General features: G+C 39.0%; 1 protein-coding gene across 1 annotated transcript in view; it reads left to right on the plus strand.

Annotated features, from left to right (window-relative positions):
• Positions 1-15,940, plus strand: part of CHKA (choline kinase alpha) — a 71,986-nt gene that overhangs the window by 16,912 nt on the left and 39,134 nt on the right. Inside the window, exon 4 of the mRNA XM_008581905.1 lies at positions 12,477-12,588. Coding sequence (XP_008580127.1) covers positions 12,477-12,588 — 112 coding nt within the window. The remainder of the gene's footprint in view (positions 1-12,476; positions 12,589-15,940) is intronic.

The following is a 15,940-nucleotide window of genomic DNA, read 5'->3' on the forward strand; positions in this document are numbered from 1 at the left end:
GATTGTGAAAAAGGAAGTTTAGGATTCTGTACGGTGGTATATATGATCTGTGAGCAGGTAGCTAATGCCTGAAGTTATGGTTGTGGCGTTTTACTACTTTTCTCCTATCCATATGCTCTTTAGAAGTTGGTCTCTTCCAAGTCTTCCTCTTCGATTCTCTTATTTTTCCTGCTTTTACTTTGGCCTGCTAGCACAGTGGTGAAATTCAGGACTCTGTAGTAGAGTGCTGCAGAAGCCACCTCAGTGGATGCTATAGAGCAGATGGTCAATTTTTAAAACTTCAGAAGTCAAGAAAGTATAAACAGCATGGAAGTGAATCCATAGTAGGGGGGCAAAGACAGGGAATGAGAGCAAGGACAGATCTTCCTTCCTCTGACTTTATTCTCTGATCTTTTCCCTTGACTGATTTTTGCAACGGCCTATGTGCTTCTATTACGGAACCCAGGTAGTAAGAGAGTGGAGAACGTGGTGGTTTTTGTGTTTGTTGTGGTGGTAGTGGTGGGGAATATGTGTATGTATTGAGAGGATGGAACTGGCAGGCTGGCATTGGCTATAAGAGCCAAACCTGAACAGAAGTAGGAAAGGTGGTGAAAAGGTATGTGGAGAAGAACGAAAGAAGAATGTGGCCAGGACCATGGGAAAGGACGCCCGATAGAAGTGGTGGTGGTGTCTGTGCCATCTCCAGTAGAGTTGGGGTTTTTTTGTTGTTATTTTTTGGCAGCTGGCCAGTACAGGGATCCGAACCCTTGACCTTGGTGTTATAACACTGTGTTCTAACCAACTGAGCTAACTAGCCAGCCACCTCCAGTAGAGTTGGTAAGGGAAGCTGGACACTTACAGTGTGACCACAGGGAAAGGTCTCCTGAAACATGGTGACTCTTTTCATTCCAAAGCCCTCAGTAATGTTTCTTCTTTATCCACAGTCTAAAGTCAGGTGTCTTTTTGTGGGCTTGATTTCTGTTAGGTCTAGCAGTTTTATTGGAAATATTCAGTGATTGGGAGCAGATTTTAGTTAAATGATTGCCATGGATCATACACATAGAACTTAATATTAACAGATACTCATAGGTTCAGATAAATTAATATAGGCTCAGATTAATATTCAATCAATGATGAAATTTTCAGGGCAAGTTATTATTGGTGTAAATCTTTAAAAAGTAACAGCTTTATTGCAATGTAATTCACATACCATAAAATTCACCCCTTACATTCTGCAGTTCAGTGGTTTTTAGTGTATTCATAGTTGTACAACCATCACCATTATTTTTTCAGAATATTTTTATCACCCCAGAAAGAAACCCCATAACCATCCGTAGTCTCTCTATTACCCTCTCTCCCCAGCCCCTGGCAATCACTAATCTACTTTCTGTCTCTACGGATTTGCCTATTCTACACATTTCATATAAGTGGAATCATATAATATGTGGTCTTTTGTGACTGGCTTCTTTTGCTTAGCATGTTTTTAAGGTTCATCCATGTTGTAACATGTATCACTATTCATTCCTTTTTATGGTTGAATAACATTCCATTGTATGGATATAGCACAATTTGTTTATTCATTCATCAGTTTATGGAAATTCGGATTATTTCCACTTTTTGGCTTATTATAAACATTTTTGTGCTGTTTTTGTGTGCAGATATTGTTTTCTTGGATATATACCTAGGAGTAGAATTGTGAGTTATTTGTTTAACTTTTTGAAGGTGTCACTGTTCTTTTGAGGCCTGTGTCAAAGAGGACCTCCATCAGGATGGCTGGTTAGCTCAGAGCCTGGTGCTGATAACACCAAGATCAGGGGTTTGGAGCCCTGTACTGGCCAGCCATCAAAAAACAAAAAAAGAAAGAATCAAAGAGTATCTCCGTGGACCCCAATAAAAATATCTCTCGTTATGATTGAGAGGATATTGGACAAGACGGTCATTGTTCTGACTCATTGTGATCTTTTACCAGTTACATTTCTTCTGTGATCTGAGTTTTATACATATTAAATGCCAGATCTTAGTTTTGTGGCGTAGTTTTTGTTTTGAATAGATTTTGTGGAGTTTGCCAAGGTTCTTTTTAAATTAATTGTCAACGATATGTTGCCTCCTTTGACACAGTATCTTTGACCCATTTCTGGGTCAACTAAATCTTTAGATTATCTGCTATCTTACATTTTCCAATTTTCTTTTCTCCTCTTAGTGATTAGTGCAATTGATTGTGTACCTTTATTTAGGGAGAATAATGAATCAGTTTTTATCAATTTTGGGGGGAGTTAGCATAGAATCACTAAGGCATATTAAGAACTTCATTTAATAAAGTTGCTAACTCAGCAGCATGTTTTGTAGTTATTTTTTTCCACATTGACATACTTCACAATAATTTTTTTTCTTTCCTTCCTTCCTTCCCTCCCTCCCTCCCTCCCTCCCTCCTTCCTTTCCTTCCTTCCTTCCTTCCTTCCTTCCTTCCTTCCTTCCTTCCTTCCTTCCTTCTTTCCTTCTCTCTCTCTCTCTCTCTCTCTCTCTCTTTCTTTCTCTTTCTCTCTCTTTCTTTCTTTCTTTCTCTCTCTTTCTCTCTTTCTTTCTTTCTTTCTCTCTTTCTTTCTCTCTTTCTCTCTTTCTTTCTCTTTCTTTCTCTCTTTCTTTCTTTCTCTTTCTCTTTCTTTCTCTCTTTCTTTCTCTCTCTCTCTCTCTTTCTCTCTCTCTCTCTTTCCCTCCCTCCCTTCCTTCCTTCCTTCCTTCCTTCCTTCCTTCCTTCCTTCCTTCCTTCCTTCCTTCCTTCCTTCCTTCCTTCCTTCCTTCCTTCCAAGGGAATCAGAACCCTGATATTGGTGTTATCAGCACTAGGCTCTGAACTGTCCCGCCAAAAGATTTCATGCCATTTGTTAATTTTATGTATGTATTGTAGACTTAAACTGGTTGGTTGCCCTGAAGCATTAGAAAAAAATTTATTTGTCCTTATTGGCAACTTAATGTTTTTAAAAATTGTATTTTGATATATCAGGTATTCACTGATTAAAAAACATGTCAATCAGGATAGGAGATGTGAGTTCTGACATACCACTGAAGGCAGAGGGTGCACAGTGCAGCTCTTTTGTAGGATACTTTGACATCATGCACCAAGAAATTTTCAAATGTTAATGCCCTTTGACCCAGAAAACCCAACTTTAACTATAGGGTCTCATCACATTCTGCATTAAGATTTACATACAGGTATATGTAATATAGAATTATGTTTAGAAGCAAAGATATGAAAAAACATATCTCGGTTAAGCCATGCTGTATCTTCAAGGTGAAATTCTGTGCAGACATTAAAAGTCATGTTTTTAAAGCTAAATTGATGGAAAATATTTATAATGTAAGTGGAAAAGGAACATTGTAAAGCTATATATGCAGTATGATCCCAATTTTGATAAAAAGAAAAAAATAGGAAAAAAGAGCTTACGAAAATGAAAAGAAAAAAATATACCAAAACGTTTAAAGGATTTATATTTAAATGATAGAATTTGGGTAACTTTAGTTATCTTTTCTATTTTTGGGGTCTTTTGGATCTATGTGAACACTTTTTTGGAACATGAATTCTAAAATCCAAATGTCAAATAATTTAATACATATTATAAGACAGCTGACTTCAGTTGCTTAGAAAAAAGGTGATAAAACTCAGTGGAGTTTTTAAAAACAAGGGCTGGCCAGTTAGGCTGTGCTCTAACCAACAGGGCTTTATAACACCAAGGTTATGGGTTTGGATTCCCTTACTGCCTGACTGCCAGGAAAAAAAAAATGCCCGTCACCTAAGTGCTTTGTCATTTGTGGCTTATAAGGAGACTTTAAATATGAGGAAAGCAGCACAGCACTGGGCGACGACGTGCTGCCAAGGGGCCACTTCATTGCTGTTTTCACAAACTCGTTATCTTCAGCATGTCAGCTAGTCAGCCACTTGGTTGTTCTTCAGTTTTGGGTTTGTTCTTTGTTTTGTTTTTGCATATTTTTTTCAGATATATTCTGTGTGTGCTGTTCATTTGATGAGTCAAGTTATTCTTAATTGGAAGTTAATTCTTGATTAGCTGTATATCAAGAGAAATTGAAATAATTATTTCATTTCTGATTAACTGACTTCCGTATAAAGGAAGCTCATTATACTGCTTGTTATTCCATTGGTATTATTTTAAAGAACAATGGATCAGAGGTTAGTGATGCCTACACCACTGGATCTGGAGGGCTGAGATGAGAATTCCTGCCAATGGGTACTTCCTGCTTTTTTCAATTTCCTACCTGTCATGGGTTGCTTAAATGTGTTGAATGTGAAACAAATGTGATGTTTTCACTTTATTTGATATTTTGCTTAAGTGAGTATCTTGTGCCTCCTATATTTATGACATATATGTTTATTGTAAAGCCGTTATGCCAGATGATTAAGTTTGTGTTTTCACAAATTTCTTTGAAATCCTTGAGAGCTCCTGGGGTTTTACTTAGGACGATATTTTTGACAAATTGTATGGTAAATTGAGCTGTTATATTTTTGCTAGCATTTCTGTGGCATTTCTTCCCACCACATCTTGTTCCTAGGCATATTATTTGGCTCATTGATAGCTGGCTTTTTGCTAGGTAGTTTTTCACAGTTTGGGTCATTGGTGCCAATGACCTTGCTTCATTTATTTTGGCTGTCACTAAAAAATAACATTTTATTCACAAAAGCCTATTGAGCAACAGAGGCTACAGGTGATACAAAATAAATGGCATATTTCCAGGTTGTGAGCTTGTTCCTGGCCAAGCTAGCCTTCCTTCCTTCTTTAGGAGTACGGGGATAAACTTTGAATCAAGTTACACAATTTTGAACAGTAGTTCATCTGTTTGCTCTTGCATTTGACTGAGCTTTCCAGAGTATGTGACAGGAAGAAAAACTAGGGCTTTTAATTGATGTGATGCCTGTCCTGTTGCTTAGTAGCCAAAAGCCCATGTTGGCTGTGACTGAACATGGCAGGGGCAACACAGATGAGGTACTGCCCTGAGTTTAGCAGAAAGGTTAAGGCTACTTTGGTTCCTTCTATCTACACATTTCTGTCTGCTTCAGAGCTTACTTTGGGAAAAACAAGAAACTTGGGTTCCCTTTTCTATTCTTCTTAACTGGGGTAGACAGCTTATTTGCCTTCTGGGAAAATAGGTCCTTTATCTTACTGTCCTTCCTAGATACTCATGATTGTTTCTCTTTTAAGTAAGCTATTGAAAACACTTCCTAAAAATCTGAGAAAAGTTGTTTGTTTAGAAGCACATTCAAGTTTTTTAATTGGTTAAGAAAAAAATTATTATGTAGGAAAAAATCATTCCTTTTTCCTTTTTTTTGGTGGCTGGCCATTACAGGGATCAGAACCCTTGACCTTGGTGTTATAATGCCATGCTCTAATCACCTTAGTAACTGGCCCGCCCTTTTTTCTTTTTTAAAACAGCTTTATTGAGATTTAGTTCACATACCATACAAATCACCTATTTAAAGTGTAAAATTCAGTGGTTTTTAGTATTATATTCACAGATACATGCAACCACCGCAGTCAATTTTAGAATATTTTCATCATCGCAGAAAGAAATCCTGTCTCTTTTAGCTATCATTCCTTACTCCTCAGTACCTCCTTGCTGCCTTATTCCCTGGCAACCACTAATCTACCTTATGTCTCTATAGATTTCTCTGTTCTGGACATTTTATGTGGATGGAATCATATAATATATGGTCTTTTGTGACAGGTTTCTTTCACTTAGCATAATATTTTTATTTTTATTTTTCTCAAGAAGATGACTGGTAAGGGGATCTTAACCCTTGACTTGGTGTTGTCAGCGCTACGCTCTCCCAAGTGAGCTAACCGGCCATCCCTATATAGGGATCCAAACCTATGGCCTTGTGTTGTCAGCACCACACTCTCCCAAGTGAGCCACAGGCCAGCCCCTTGCATAATATTTTTAAGGTTCATCCATTGGTACTTCATTCTTTTTTATTAAAATTGTGATAAAATAAACAGCACAAAATTTACCATTTTAACCATTTTTAAGTGTATAGTTCAGTGGCATTAACTATATTCACATTGTTGTACAATCATCACCACCATCCATCTTCAGAACTTCTTCATCTTCCCGAACTGAAACTCTGTACCCATTAAACACTAACTCCCCATTATCCCCTAGTAACCCATATTCTTTAAAATTCAGTAGCTCAGTCAGAATCTGTTTTTATTTATTTTGTATGTGTTTCCTGGAATGTGGTATGTATTCTTTTGATCTACTGCCCTGCCAACAACTTTAATTTTAGCAATGTAAGACCTGTTTCAGTCTTCTGAACTCCAGAATTATTAGATAATAAATCTGTGTTGTTTTAAGCCACAAAGTTTGTGGTAATTTGTTGTAGCAGCACTAGCAAACTAAGACATTTGTTTCATTTAACTTTATATGGAGTATTTCCTGATGTAAGGCTCTTTTGTGGGTAGATTTTGCAGCTTACATAACATCTACTGCATATGTTTACCATGACACATGGTGACCTCCAGCTTTGCCTCTTGTCTCTCAGGCAGCACAACATAGAAGTTAAAGACAAGGACTCAACATAGCAGTTAAATCCATATGCTGCATTTGAATCCTGGCTCAGCTACTTACTTGCTGTGTGATTTTGATGTGTGCTTCAATTTCCTCATCTGTAAAATGGAGGCGATACCAGCATCCACACTTTAGGATTGTTGGGAGATGAAATGAGCTAACTATCTTCAGTGCTTAAAACGTTGCAGCACAAAGACTCCATAACTAAGCTCTTTAGAATGACTACATGAAGTTATTCCTCTTTTACAGGGGAATGAATTGGAGGGTCAGAGAGCTTTAGTGACATGCCAAGACTGCATGGCTAGTAAGTGGCACAACTGGGATTTGAATCCATGACTCCTTGTCTCTAAAGCTGTTTTTCTTAGTGTGATGCCTTCCCATAGAAAGATGGGGCTGTTGCTTAGAGAACTTACAGTCTAGTTAGGGAGCCAAGCAAGACTAACCCACTAAGCCTGTTAGAGAACAGTACAAGACAGTCAATTATCAATATAACTGGAGGGGTTTGGAGGAGGGCAATGTCAGTGGGACAGAGTGGTGCTGGTTATTTTTTTTTTGAGTCTGGCACATATGGTTATTATTATTTTTCAAAAAATTATTATTTCAGAAAAAAATTTTTTTTTTGAGTCTGGCACATATGGTTATTATTATTTTCAGAAAATTTTTATTGAGCATGCCGCCATTTGGGGCCACTGGGCCTTGAGAATTGAAAGTTAGATATGATTTCCCTTCCCTTCAAAGAGAGAACAGCGAAGATGGTTAAAGCTTCACTGAGGAGATTGGAGTTTGAACTTGGTCTTAAAGGGTAGGTAGTTTTTTAGATAGCAGAGAAGAGTAAGGAGAAGTTTTCAGATGGAGAAAGTAAGTGGATATGGTGAGAAGCCGTGTCTCTTAGTACTAGGTTTAGGTGCTTGTCCCGACCCGCAGGATATTCAACGAGGACCCTGGAGGGGGGAGTGGGAATTGGATGGGACAAGAGACACGAGAAATGAAGACAAGACAGTATTCTGATCAAGTCTCGTTTATTGATTCTTAGGTTACATCTTTATCAACGACTGGAAATGGAACATTCCTCTAATGAGCGACATCGATCTGCTCGCCCTTCAAAGAGTAGAGCTGGATAGTCAAAGACGGGTAATGAGGATGTTATTCTGGTACTAGGTTTAGGTGCTTTTATCAACGACTGGAAATGGAACATTCCTCTAATGAGCGACATCGATCTGCTCGCCCTTCAAAGAGTAGAGCTGGATAGTCAAAGACGGGTAATGAGGATGTTATTCTGGTACTAGGTTTAGGTGCTTTTATCAACGACTGGAAATGGAACATTCCTCTAATGAGCGACATCGATCTGCTCGCCCTTCAAAGAGTAGAGCTGGATAGTCAAAGACGGGTAATGAGGATGTTATTCTGGTACTAGGTTTAGGTGCTTTTATCAACGACTGGAAATGGAACATTCCTCTAATGAGCGACATCGATCTGCTCGCCCTTCAAAGAGTAGAGCTGGATAGTCAAAGACGGGTAATGAGGATGTTATTCTGGTACTAGGTTTAGGTGCTTAGAATAACATCCTCATTACCCGTCTTTGACTATCCAGCTCTACTCTTTGAAGGGCGAGCAGATCGATGTCGCTCATTAGAGGAATGTTCCATTTCCAGTCGTTGATAATGAATCTGAATGGCCCATGCTTGAATAGCCTCATCTGTTCCTTAATAAAGATAGTGACCTTATTAAAAAGGAAAGGCCCCAAGGACAGCAAAAGAAGTAAACCTATAAGAGGACCTAATAAAGGTAAGAGGTAAGGTAAAAATCCATTGAGCCCAGTCCAAAGGGGATTGTCAGCCAACTGTTTTCTTCTTTTTTCTAAATCTTTTTGCAGTTGTTTGATGTGATCACGCACTGTTCCAGACTTATTCGCATAAAAGCAGCACTTTTCCTGTAAAGCCAAACAGATACCTCCCTGCTCAGCAGTTAGTAAATCAAGACCTCTGTGGTTTTGTAAAACCACCTCTGCCAAAGAATCTTATTGGTCTTGTAAATCCTGAATAGTCTGAGAAAGAGTCTGTACATCTGAGATTAATTGTTTAGATAATTTGGTATATTGGGATATAGAATGTGTAAGACCAGCAGTTCCAGTGGCTAGTGCAGCAGTCATTCCTAATCCAGCAAGCAAAGGAATAAATTGTACAGCTCTTTTTACTCTTTCTGTTATGTGTTCAAAAGTAGGAATGGGTACAGGCTCAGTTTCCAGTATAACATCAACATCAGGAAGAAGAAGGGTCAAGACACATAATCCTGTCCAGTTAGTGGGCAGCTGTCTCAGAGATCTCAGGAGACCCCTCTCTATTTTGAATCATATCACGAATTAAATTCCAATAGAAAAAGGTGGTTACAGGAACTTTTTGAGGGCCAAATGTTTCATAATGATCTTGCAAAGCATCGCAGATCTCTGTTTCAACTAAATTCAGTGGTAGCATGAAAACAGATAATACATAAATAATACATAAACATAGATTATACATAGATAATACATAGATAATACATAAACAAATGTGTGTGGCTGTGTTCCAACAAAACTTTACAACAACAGGCAACTGGCCTTCAGGTTGTAGTTTGGTGACCCGTGGACTAGATTATACTGAAATAAAAAACCCCAAATCTCAGCAGCTTAAAAACAAAGGTTTATCACTCACTCACACAGGTCTGCCAGGAAACTGCTCATTATAGACTTCTAGGAATTCAGATTTATTGAGAATGACACACTTCTGTGGTCACTGAAGCAGAAAACAGAAACATGAAGCAGAAAATAAATCCTATGCCAGCTTTTAAAACTTCCACATGGAAGTGACATCACTCCCTCTCATTTCTTTGGCCAAAGCAAGTCACATGATTACCCATATCTTCATGGGATCAAGGAAGTACAAACCTACCATGTGCCCAGGAGGGTGGGAAGCAGATATATTTGGTGAACAGCACTAATGACTACCAGAAGCATATCGTTTCCAATTCTTTTACTCTTGTTCTGCCTCTTTTTCTTTTAATTAAAGATGACACCGTTAGCAATGTTGGGAGAACTCACTCACTGTGGAAACACTAGAATTTAAAATCTATTTTTTAGTCACATTTTGCTACCTTGCTTTATTGCAAACCACTCTTGCCCCACTTGCTTCAACTCTAGTGAATCTATCTATTGCCATTGCTTTCAGCAGGCAATATTTTTGCTACATAACTTAAGGGTTTTTTTAGTGTAAAAGAATTAGCATTTTTTTCTGCCTGATCTGATCAAGTCTCGTTTATTGATTCTTAGGTTACATCTTATATAGGAAAAAGCAGGCATATTGTAAGGAGTTAGGAATGCAGGAATACGATAAGATCTTGAGAAGAAACAAAGTCAGAAAATCTCTGATGCAAAGAAGCCCCCAATCTTTACAAGAAAGCAGAAACTTGGAAGGAGATAAGAGGTCACTCTTGAGTAGACTTGCATAGCCAGGAGCACAGTGTCCCAGGCACAAACAGATTATGAGGCAGATATCCCGTAAGCACAGACATCTGGCACAAGCAGATTGTCACGTGGGCCTGGTCACACAAGAAGGGGTGTGGAGCTTCAGGCCCCCAACAGGTGCTTACACAGAAAATCCCAAGCTGACGGTGGCTTAAACAACACTTTTATTTCCCTCTCATATTAAAGAAGACTGGAAGCAGCCAGGCTGGGCAGGTATAGCAATTCCATGGGCTTGATGGACCTCCTTTTAGCTAACTGCTCAGCCATTCCTAGGTTGTGGCCCTTATTATCATGATCCAAGATGCTGCTAAAGCTTTGGCCATATGTGCCAGTCAGGATGCTGGCAAGAAAATGGAAACAACACTAGGTATTTCAACAGAGAGAATTTAATATAGGGGATTGAGTCAGGTGTTGGAGAACTGAAAAAGCAAAAAGGGAGCACAGAAGTGATTAAAATAACAACATCAGGAAGCAGCCCCACCCCTGAGCTGGGGAAACAAGGGAAGAGATTAGGGTTATCAGAACCTGGAAGCTCAGGGAAGGCGCCCACAGAGCTATTGACTCCAACCTCTTGAGGAGAGTGTACTGCTTGGCTGTTGCTGGCATCTTGGCATTCCAAGGCTTGTCCCCTTAGAGCTGGGGCTTGGACCTCTGGCTCTAGTGCTGGTACCTCTGAGCAGGTTCTGGGACTGATGTGTGCAGCTGCTGGGCTGATGTGTGGTTACTGCTGTGTGCCACCAGGAGCAGCCAGCACACATCCTTTCTCCCACCTCCTGTCTTGCAGCCTCCCTCCAGTGTCCCTGCTGGTAGGACCTAACTGGGAACAGCTGATGAAGGAGAGATGTAAGTGGCTTGATAATTGACACACCATTGTATCCTTGCTCCAGCAGCAGCATGGAGAATAGGGAGTAAGGGCAAAATGTATGAGTAAGTCTTAAGTTGATTTTCCAAAAGTCACACAAACATGTCGTTTTACATTTTTTTTTGCCAGCACTTGGAAACATGGGCACACCTATGTTATATATAACATAGGTATATATAGTTATATATAGTTTTTTTTTTTTTTTTTAAAAGATGACCGGTAAGGGGATCTCAAACCTTGGCTTGGTGTTGTCAGCACCACGCTGAGCCAGTGAGCCAACCGGCCATCCCTATATAGGATCCGAACCCGTGGCCTTGGTGTTATCAGCACCGCACTCTACCAAGTGAGCCATGGGCTGGCCCGTATATAGTTAAATATAGGTTTTTTGCTAGGCATGTTGCTGCCTGAATAAAATCTGGGTTTACTTTCCAAGAAAGAGGAGGAGAATGTCTGCTGTACAAGCGGAACTTTCAAAATTGTTAGGCCAACTTTAATACAGCAACATTAACCTTCAAATGAAAATTTCTGCCCATTATCTTTCACTCCAACAAATTAAACGATTTCTATTGGCCTTTATTTCCTGGCAGCACTTGTCAATATATACTCATAATCCTTGTAAAGTAGGGCACATGATAATATAAATTAGCTTTGTATTTTAGCCTCACTTTTGGAGGTCTAGCTTGTCTAGGCTGGAATGTTCATGGGATGGAACAATGGAAGAGGCTGGTGGCTCCCATGACTGGGGGGGGTTAGAAAGCTGTGGTCTAATTTGCTGATACCCTTTTCTCCAAAAGTTGTGCATATACTGCTGTATAATCTTGATACATATGACAGTTAAGTGTGGACTGAAGATTTGCTGAAGCCTTAGCTTCAAACACTGTCCCATGATTCTGAGTTTCTGTCTTGGAGTTTTTTCTGTTTTGTTTTTGTTTTCTTGACTGGGAAGGGGATCTTAACCCTTGACTTGGTATTGTCAGTACCACGCTCAACCAGTGAGCCACGGGCCATCCCTATATAGGGATCTGAACCCTTGGCCTTGAGTGAGCCACGGGTCAGCCCTGTACACAGGCAATATTAAAAAAAAACTCTCCCCCAACTGTACTCTAGAAATACAGATTGGGAATTTGTTTTTTTTTTTTTCCTTTTTGTCTTTTTTCGTGTCCGGCAATGGATCGCAACCCTCAGTGTTGCGCCCGGACCGGACCGGGACCAGCAACGGGATCACAACCCTTGGTGTCGCGCCCGCACCTTGCTCAGCCAGTGAGCGGGAACCGGTCTGTATGTGGGATCCAAACCCTCGGTAGGAGCGCCGCCGCGCTCCCAAGCGGCGCACTGTAGCAGTGCGCCACCGGGCCAGCCCGGGAATTTGTTTTTAATGTGACTCGTGGAGTTAATCTAAAAACTGGAGTTAATCATTTACGTTCCAGGTATCTGGAGAGAATAAACTGAGACTTAAAATGAGAACCATTCTTGTGTAACTCTAATTTCTCCTTTCTTTTTATCCAAGAAGAGTGGTTTAGCTCACCTTCAAAATACAGATGTTTACTGTCCTCTTACTTCTGACAGAGGTGGCCTCAGTAATATGCTGTTCCAGTGCGCCTTACCTGACACTACAGCTACCATTGGCGATGAACCTCGGAAAGTGCTCCTGCGGCTGTATGGAGCAATTTTGCAGATGGTGAGTTCATAGGCTGCTTTGGGAGGGAGGGACCTGTTAACATTTTTAAGTCATGTTTTCTGAGATGCCTGAAAGAGATTTTAAAGACTTTAGTGGTGTTACTAAAGATATTTAAATATATTGCTTTTATTTTAATTGGGCTGCAAAACTTGGTTTATTGTTTACATTCTAAGTTAATTTCTGTTTTTACTTATTATGTATTGGTAAGCTAGTATAAGTATTTCCAGTTTTACATGCAGAGAAGGTATAATGTTGGTATATAGTACTTGGTGATTTTTGGATTTTCTACACATGGAAATTTTCAGCTCAGATTTAGATGATAAAATTCTAATGTGGAAAAGGTATTGTTTTTATAGCATAATCAAAAAGATTTTAGAGGATAGTCCCAAATTTTTTAACAAAGTATGATTTCAGTGAAGCTGAAATTTATTAGCTATTTCTCTGAGATTTCTTTAAAATTTTGAATTTGTTAGATTTTATAATCTTTCTAAAATTTTATATTACTTAATCTAGATTAATTTTCAAGTGAAGTACCTTATTTATTGAATTGTCTTATCTAATTATAAGCTATCCCAAATGTCTGAATTTTTTGATTTGTTTGTTTTACTGTTTATGTTATGAATTTACCATTTCACCGACTGCACATAGAAATGTTAGGTTGATTTATTTCTACGGTAGGTTTTTGAAATCTATTTTAATCTTCTTTGGAAAGGTTCATTTTTTTATCTTCATGAAATAGAGCAGAGTAGTTTTCTGACTAAATTTTTTAAAAGACCAGTTTATTTCATCTCAATCTAAAAAGTAAGTCATGTCCATGTCTATGATATTTGTTTAGAAATATTAAAGTTTAAATTGGCAATCTAGATGTTAGTTTGTTAAAAAAAATTTGTCATAATGTGAATGAACCCTTTCACTAGATAATTTTTCCTTGACTGTGTCAAGCTGCAAAAGTAATTAAGATCTAAAAATGCTGGGAGCGAGTTAGCATGTTTGGAGGTACATAGCTATTCCACATGTGTTCCTTTGCCCAGGACATCTGAAGTTGCTTTGTAATTAGGTACATACAGCTGGCGAACAGCTAGGGCTACAGTTGAAGCTAACTTACAACACTGAACAGAAGCAGGAAAGATTCATGTGCTTACCATACAGTTTGGTTTTTTTACTTGATCAGTTGCAATTTCAAAGCAGTTTTTGGAATAATGTCCTTTTGGCACTTTTAATGAGATCAGTTTTTAAAGTCATTTTTTCCTTTGAGGAATGTTTACATTTTGTAACAATCAAGACCCATTTCTTTTTTTTTTCTTTTTTTTTTCTTTTTGTCTTTTTTCGTGACCGGCAATGGGATCGCAACCCTCAGTGTCACGCCCGCACCGTGCTCAACCAGTGAGTGGACTGGTCTCTACATGGGATCCGAACCCTCGGCGGAAGCGCCGCCACACTCTACCGAGTGCGCCACTGGGCCGGCCCTCAAGACCCATTTCTGTTCTTTCATTTTGAGTTTTGCATTTAAGCATTACTTTTTTTTTTTTTTTTTTCCTTTTTGTATTTTTCGTGACCGGCAACGGATCGCAACCCTCATTGTCGCGCCCGCACCGGACCGGGACCGGCAACGGGATCGCAACCCTCGGTGTTGCGTCCGCACCTCGCTCAGCCAGTGAGCGGCCGGTCTGCATGTGGGATCTGAACCCTCGGCGGGAGCACCGCCGCACTCCCAAGCGGCGCACTGTAGCAGTGCGCCACCAGGCCGGCCCTAAGCATTACTTTAGTAAATAGCTACTGAAATTGCATGTGATATGACTATTTAAGTCTGATTTGTGAGGCTTTCGTTTCTATTTATAATTTAATAGAAGCACTTTAGATGTGCACAATGTGCTCTTCTATGTACTAGACTAAACTAGGAGTCAAGTCCTGTGCTTTAGAGCAGTGCTGCAGTGATGGAAGTAATAGAATGTTCTGCATCTGTGTTATCCAGTACGCTCATCACCAGCCACATGTGAGTATCGAGCACTTGAAATGTGTCAAGTGTGACTGATGAACTGAATTTTAAATTTTATTTAATTTTAATTAATTTAAATTGGAATAGTCACATGTAGCTGGAGGCCACTGTATTGGACAACCTGGCTGTAGAATGTGCTGGGTTACTACGTGAGCAATTAGTAAAAGCCAACTGCCACACAGCCTGCAAATTGGCAGTTATTCTTTCCCCTAATAAAGACTCACTATCAATTGTTAATCTTTTGTCCTTTTTGAAATTTTAGCAGTCTGGAAGTATTACCTTGTAGTAGTTAAATACAGTAGAAATGACTGGAGATAAAATTTGTTTAAACAGAATTTTATGTCCTTATTTATTTTTAAGGAAAAAAAGAGAAGATTAGGTGACTCAAAAAAATAAATAGCAGAATAATTGAAGCCACTGAAAATGGAAAGAACTCTTACCAAACTAAAAGAGTGGAGTATATTTTACACACAATTCTAGTTTCGGGGAGAAGCACTCTACATTTAGCTTCTCAATTATATTTTTATTAGGCTTATGTTAAATTAGTTTCCATTCCTGAAGCTACATCCACTGATGAAAGGTGGAAATCGTGCTGGAAAGCATCTTGGATAGATAGGGAAATGAGTATTCTAAGTGAATAATAACCACCTGTCTCACAATCTCAGAATTGGTTTACTAGACAATAAGCCCGTTTTTGTTGGGAAAAAGCTACTCCTTTGATTCATAGTTGGGAATCTGTATTTTCAATACACTTACTCAGTTGGTTTAATTCTTAATTTAAGCACTCTTTTTTGGTCGAAGTTTAAACTTAGTAAAATCATGAAACTACAGCCTCACATTTAAATATTTTTGGTTCCCAAGCTCTGCAGGGTTTAGCAGGAACACTTGTTCCCAATTAGAGTTTCAGATATTAATGGCCATTGTAGACTATTGGCTATTGGAGATACTCTGACAACACGAGGAGAGGAACCAAATTCAGGGACTCTGAAAAATAGCTGTGGTAGGAAAGAAGGAGTGGAGAGGAGACCAAGATGTGAGCCAGGCAGCAACTGCCGTGTGCTTTTAAAAAGTTGAAATTCCATAGCCCTGCGCAAGGGATTTTACCTTTTCAAGTATTTTCAATTTAGTTTTAAAATTCCTATTTATTTATTTTTGCTGGGGCATGGGTGCAATCACATTACCAATTTATGGTGAACTCCTTGAATAAATCTGGCCTATAGGGGAAGGAGATGTTTACAGTGTACAATGAAGCTTTTGTTCCCATCACAACAAAAAAATTGCCAGAATTGGTAGTAAATTGTCAGGATTTGCATTAATTAAGAGATGTAGCTGAGCAAATACAGAGCTCCAAATAAT

This window comes from Galeopterus variegatus, unplaced genomic scaffold (assembly GCF_000696425.1).
Source record: "Galeopterus variegatus unplaced genomic scaffold, G_variegatus-3.0.2 Scaffold2486, whole genome shotgun sequence".
Taxonomy (NCBI): domain Eukaryota; kingdom Metazoa; phylum Chordata; class Mammalia; order Dermoptera; family Cynocephalidae; genus Galeopterus; species Galeopterus variegatus.